The 6,425-nt window shown below is 35.7% G+C and overlaps 1 protein-coding gene across 1 annotated transcript; it reads left to right on the plus strand.

Annotated features, from left to right (window-relative positions):
- Window positions 1-210: 210 nt before the first annotated feature.
- On the plus strand, window positions 211-5,405 carry LOC131301615 (chitinase 5-like). Its single transcript, XM_058327986.1, has 4 exons — window positions 211-320; window positions 3,772-4,002; window positions 4,104-4,153; window positions 5,125-5,405. The coding sequence occupies exons 1-4, from the start codon at window positions 211-213 to the stop codon at window positions 5,403-5,405; spliced, it is 672 nt and encodes a 223-aa protein (XP_058183969.1).
- Window positions 5,406-6,425: the final 1,020 nt, after the last annotated feature.

Below are 6,425 nucleotides of genomic sequence, written 5' to 3' on the forward strand. Positions count from 1 at the left end.
GTGGATCAAAAAAATACAAACATTATCCATAATAAACAATTTTCTCTGTTATTTTGAATGTTCTCAGTATTTTTTTTTTCATGTTTGGCTCATATACTTTTACTTTTTTGATTATTCTCGTAGAGATGAATAAATAATTCATAAAAATTCAACATAAAATTAACAAAAGTTCATACAAGACAAAAATAAGGTGCGGAGTAAAAGAATTTAATGGAGAAGCAACCTATTTGTGGTATTTGTCCTGATGCTGATGCCAAGGATGAACCCAGAGGTAGATGGGGCCCTATTCTGCTAAAGAAAATAAGTACTTATTTTTCAAGGTTATTGTGTGTAACGACCCAGATTTTTGACCCAATTTTTTTTTCTAAATATAATAATATTAGAATTATTTTTCTTAATGCAATTCTTTTTTTTAATATAATTATGCATACAATATATACATACATTTTTTTTTAATTTTTCTACACATACATGCGTACATGCACACTCCTTCTCCTCCCTCACCTCAAACTCCTTCCGTCTCTCCGTCTCCTACTCAGCCTCTACTTCCTCCCTAACCCTAAAACCAAGCTAAATTCGTCCATTCCAAATCCCATGAACCCAACCCTATTAAATTCACTCTTATTCTCTTCCACCAAAATTTTCCTATAAATATCCCACCCCATTGACCCACGAAATTTACACCACAAATATTCCCCACGCCCTACCAGTCCAAAAGAGAGAGAAAAATCAGAGAAACCCAAGCTTCAATCAATGGAGTTTTAGAGAGAGAAAGAAAGAGAGAGAAAAGTGGGTTACGTACCAAGACCCAACCAAAACTCAATCCGACCATTCCAATCTCTTCCTACTACTCCTAGCATCACCAAGCATCGTCCAATTTGGTTCCAAAGTCTTCCGATCAAAGAACCCGAAGTTTTTCTTCCCCAAAATTCAAGATTCGTTTTTAAATCAATTCGATCCGATTAAAGGTATTATAATCCTATCCAACCTCTTCTCTAAGTATATTAAGTGTTTATATGCTTAACCCTATGTCCCGAACGAAAAAAATATAGTTAACCGCGCGTTTTCTGCCGTATTCACCAAATTGATATTCTTTTTGAGCCCGACATTTTATTTGTAATTATTTGCGAAGAAGATGACCTTTCCGATATTTATTTTACAATCCGTATGATATTATTATTATGAAAAACTACTGATCTGATATTATTTTCTTACAATGTAATATCACTTAGTATAAAACGTATTAATAATATCAGTTTAATTTATCTGGTAGATTTAGTTGTTTTTAAATGTTTCGAAACAACTTTTCGACCTTCCGAACATTGTTTTGACCCCCGAACTATTTTTCCTAGACTTTTCACACCTGAAAGATCATAACTTGTTAAAATCATATTTTTTTTATTTAATTATCTATTTATTGAATTATTTATTAGTTATCTATCAAGTCTACTAACGAAAAATCTTTGCGATCTTCCAAACAATGTTTTAATATCTAAACTAATTTTTTTTAGACTTCTTGCATCTCAAAGATGATATCTTGTTAAAATAATATATTTTTTTAAGTTAATTTACTATTTATTGTTATTTCTATAGCGTTTTCAATCAAAAATTCTTTACGACCTTATAAACGTTATTATAAATGCCCGAATAATTTTATTTCGACTCTCTATATTCCAAAGATGAAACTTTGTTAACCTCAATATATTTTAATCAGTAAGTTATTTATTATTTATTTACTTCACTTTCGGCCACTTTATTTAATATCTTTATTTAAAATAATCCCGCGACCCTCCGAACTTAACTTTTGGCACTCAACTGATTGTATAGAACCTTTAGGACTCTTATTAAGGTCATGATAAATATTTTAATATTTTTATCTATTTAATGTATTTAATTAGTTTTTAATTAATATATTATATTAGAATTAATTAATAAGAGCCCAGAAAATTTTCCTTTTAATTCTTTTTGAAACTCTTACTTGATATTGACATTGTGACCATACAAGATTAAGGGCAACGGCCCGTTCATAATAAGTTGCGTGATTACATTGTTTATTAATTGTTTTAATTATTATTGATTTGTTGTATATTGCATCGATACTTGATTTAAGTGATAGATTGGACCCTAGAGACATGGGGTGGTATGCGAGTAGAATTCACCTAGACGATGCTAGATAATGGATGAATTGGAAAGTTTTATTTCTAGATTGCCTGCAGGCGTGATGTTGAGATTTGTGATGAGATTGAAACTGGCGGGTGTCCAGTGATGAATTGATATACTGGCGGGTGTCCAGTAGTGATTGTGATGTGATTTGTGAAGTGGTACATAAGATAAGCGAACCCTAGTCGTGATTCAGGCATGATAAGCTTTCCCCTTGTTGTAGTTATTGGGATGCATACTCGGTACATAACTTAGATGCATCTGCGACAGCAAAGGGAAGTGATCTCATGGGACCGAGCATGGCTAGTGGTTGGGGAGGAAAGATCCCGCGGAGGAGATCTTAGATTACACGACAAGTTAATGGATAGTAATAAACTGGTTTATGTGGAACAAACTTTGTCTTGCTTTTTCGCACTAATATTATCCTGTTGCTTGCTATCTGTAATGTAAGAGGGGTGGTTGGGTTGAATTATTCTATTGGGTGATTTATCACTCACGGATACGTCTGTATCCTGGCAAATTGTTTGCTTTGGCGATCAATTTGCTAGAGGGCGCAGGATTCACTGGAGATGATTCGAAGATGTTGCAGTTCAACACGGAGAGAATATCAGGAACGAAGATCGAGTATGTTTCGAATTTGTATCAAGTTTAGAGTCAGCTCTGAAATTAATGTATTTTGAATCAACAAATTTATCTTGTGACTGTAATAGTTAAACTTTATTTTGAAAAATTATATTTATTTAGCAAATTTTCTTAAAATTTTATTTTATTTTACTTCCGAAAAGTCGGGGCGTTACATTGTGAGAGAACTAGCACATGCTCGTGCCTGAAGGCACGGCTCGAATAATCAGCAAACACAAATAAATATTGAACTTGGGTGCAATTTATCAACCGTCAGTCCAACAAATTCAACTATATATGCGAAAAACAATAACCCATCATATCCATTGATATGGTTAACTTGAATCAGCAAATAAAGAACAAAAAAAATTTGAATCCCTAACTTTTGCATACACAAACTCAAACGCATAAAACTTGATTCAATAAAAAAACTCCATCCAAAAATAAAAAAGATACACATCAACGAAAATGCGTACCTCGAATAGACATCTAAAAACATGTCATATTCACAAAAAAAGAGCCAAATGATAAAAAGAGGACACAAAGGGTATCCTTAGAAAAGTCTGTCCAGAAACACAACTAACGTAGAACGTGTCCAAACATCCTCACCATAATTGTCCGAAACATCTTTGTATCAGTTTCTACATGTCTTTGAAATATTGTTGGTTCACATAATTCCAGTTTGGTGATAGAAGTTCTACTAATTTTCATATAAGGTATTGTTCACTTATATTTTCTCCAAGCTTTTGCAAGGAACAAAATTTTTAACTGGGAAGCCCTCCCTGTGACATTTAGTTTCAAAATCGTGTACAACATTCAACACATCTAAGTGATTACTACAGCACAAACGTAGAAGAGGCCTCATGAAAACCTGCCTAAAATATTAAAGTCACCATTGGCCTCATGCACGAATTTGGCCATTAACACGGGTACGTTGGCTGGCTGGAAATGGTAAGGAATGGGGTGTCTAATTCGATGATGTTGCTGTAGGGGATATAACTTGGGAGGTGGTGATAATGGGCTGCTTGTGATTATTTGTATTTTTCAGGAACTCTCTTCAGAAAGAGAAGCTAAAGCAAAAAATTTCTCCCTCTTCATTCCTGTGAGATTTTGGTCGATCAAGACTCTCGAAAGTGTTAGCGTGGGAAGAAAGAAACTTAAAATGATTACGAACTACTTGGGTGAAACTACGTTGTTACTAACTTTGGAATTGATTAACACGTTTTAGTGTATACTATAACCCTTAAACGAGACAATTTTTAGACCTATTTTATATTTTACGTACTGTAGTTAAACTTATTTAGTTGTTTTTATGTTTGCAGGTATCAAATAAAGTTACTGAATAAATTGGGATCTACAAAGAGAACAACAAGTAATTAATAAATGTGGAGCAATTAGGACCAAGTGTTGCTGTGGCTCAAGTGGCTAACATGTCTAACATTCAAGACCATGAAAATGGATATCCTGGAACCCTTTCCTTTTCCCAATCACCCTAATCCATTTACCTTCCCAGAAAGTCTCCAATTACTCAATTCATTCATTTCAATCCCCATTTCCCAACTACATTATTTTCTAGGAAGATGCTAGAGTGTCCCCCTCCAACCCAACGTCTGGAGATACAGTATCACCCCATTTTTTCACCGTCTGATTCATCTCAGCCGTCTAATTAAATAATTGATAATACCAGGTAACTACTGAACCGGTTACTCTTTTCTGAAAAAAAAAAAAAAAAACCTTAACCCCATGGTTTCACAAACCCACGGATATTTTCCTCTCTGAGTCTCTCTCCCTAAATCAACTATCCTTTTCCATCTCCATCTTCAGCACTGTTTCTCCCTCCTGTGAACCAGCAAATCTACCATCGCTGCCGTGGGTCGGCACCAGTTAGTGGGCCACGAAGGTCTGGGCTGCCATTGTATATATATATCACTGCTACAAAAATAAACTTACATCATGGTTTTTATCTGTGATCTTTCACTTTTGATCACGGTAATAAAAGTATGGCCGGTCCATCCGGGTGAGATCCTATGTGCCTTACAAATACAAAAACCGCGATCAATAATTAAATAACCGTTGTCTAAGTCAGGCTTCCTTCCAGCTTCTTTAACGTATCTTTTTTTTTTTATGACATACCGACTTATTTTTGTGTCTTGTAAATCTTTTTGAACACTTCGAATTAAAATTTTAGCCTTTTCAATTTGTCCAGATCGATGATCAACGAGAGGAAACGAAAACAAATAAGAAAGTTTTTCGATGTTGTGCTGCACAGACTTTTGCTACATAGAGGAGATAAATGGTTCCTCCAAGAACTACTGGGATAACACCAGCACTGGTCTTGTGTAGCCGGGGAAGGCTACTACGGGAGAGGCCCCATCCAGCTATCATGGAATTACAATTACGGTCCGGCCGGAAACAGCATTGGATTCGACGGACTTAGCAACTCGGAAGCCATGGCCACCGATCCGGTTATCTCGTTTAAGACTGCCTTGTGGTATTGGATGAATAATTGCCACTCAATTATGGTCTCTGGCCAAGGGTTTGGTGCAACGATCCGAGCCATTAACGGTCCTGTGGAGTGCAACGGCGGAAACCCGGCTGCAGTTAGTGCTAGGGTTACTTACTAGACGGACTACTGTAGCCAGCTTGGAGTTGCGCCTGGGAATAATCTTTACTGTTAGATCAATGTGACACACTTAAAAACTTACGTGTCTTAAAGTCATTCTGTATGTGGTCTCTATAAAATAAATTGTCTTTGAATATGATTCAATATTGTTGATAGAAAAAATAAAAATGATGGAAGATCAATTCATGGTGCATTTTCTTTGCATTTTTTTGGTATTTTTATATTATTAATATTCTAGTGAATGCCTATGCCTAAAGACAGATTTCAACGTCAACTGAATCATATGTAGATCACCTTGGATAGTTACCAAGAGCAAAAACATACTAATAACAACACTTAATTAAGCATCGCAATAGCTCGCCAAGAACGAAAATAAACCATACGAAAATTGAAGGGTTCTTATTTTCAATAAGGTCAACCGTCACTTTAATTACAACTGCCAAGTTGCCACAAAAACATGTTCAAAAAGAAAAAAAAAATTAAGAAAAAAAGAACGTTGCCACAAAAACACGATCGGCTTTCTTTTAAAAATAATGCATAGGTCTTGTAAAGTCAAACTCCCACTTAAGAAGAAGTAAATTATGTTGGAAATTTACGGAATTTCTGATGAATGAAACCGGGACTTTTGGAGGGACTCCCGAGACAACCGATACATTGTATCTGGACGCACCACAATCAATAGACGTATTGATGTGTGCGGCTGTAACTCCCGTAACTCCTCCACCTTGATGGCAGCGTTACTCCTCCATCTTGATTGCAGAATTTATACTCACATTATACCTCTGGAGTTACAAATATCTCCTTCACTCTATAAGAGGATATTCATGTTTTTCGGAGAGAACCAGAAGTTCACAACATTCTAGATATACTCTCATAACAGTATGTTCTTTGAGAGAGAGAGGCAGACGGTCGTTCAGGTCGCCAAGGCGGTCGACGGTGGTGTTCCGAAAGCTTGCGGTTTAGCCGAGCCAACTCTAGGAGGAAGATGCCGATGTAACTTACAACACCTTCGATAGGTGGC

The sequence above is a fragment of the Rhododendron vialii genome, chromosome 9a (assembly GCF_030253575.1).
Source record: "Rhododendron vialii isolate Sample 1 chromosome 9a, ASM3025357v1".
NCBI classification, from domain to species: domain Eukaryota; kingdom Viridiplantae; phylum Streptophyta; class Magnoliopsida; order Ericales; family Ericaceae; genus Rhododendron; species Rhododendron vialii.

Excerpts from the sequence above, each read along its gene's own strand:
- LOC131301615 (XM_058327986.1), top strand. The coding sequence starts at position 211 with ATGGAGAAGCAACCTATTTGTGGTATTTGTCCTGATGCTGATGCCAAG. Across the intron at positions 321-3,771 it reads ATAAGTACTTATTTTTCAAG|GGGATATAACTTGGGAGGTG; the intron begins GTTATTGTGTGT and ends ATGTTGCTGTAG. Across the intron at positions 4,003-4,103 it reads ACTTTGGAATTGATTAACAC|GTATCAAATAAAGTTACTGA; the intron begins GTTTTAGTGTAT and ends TTATGTTTGCAG.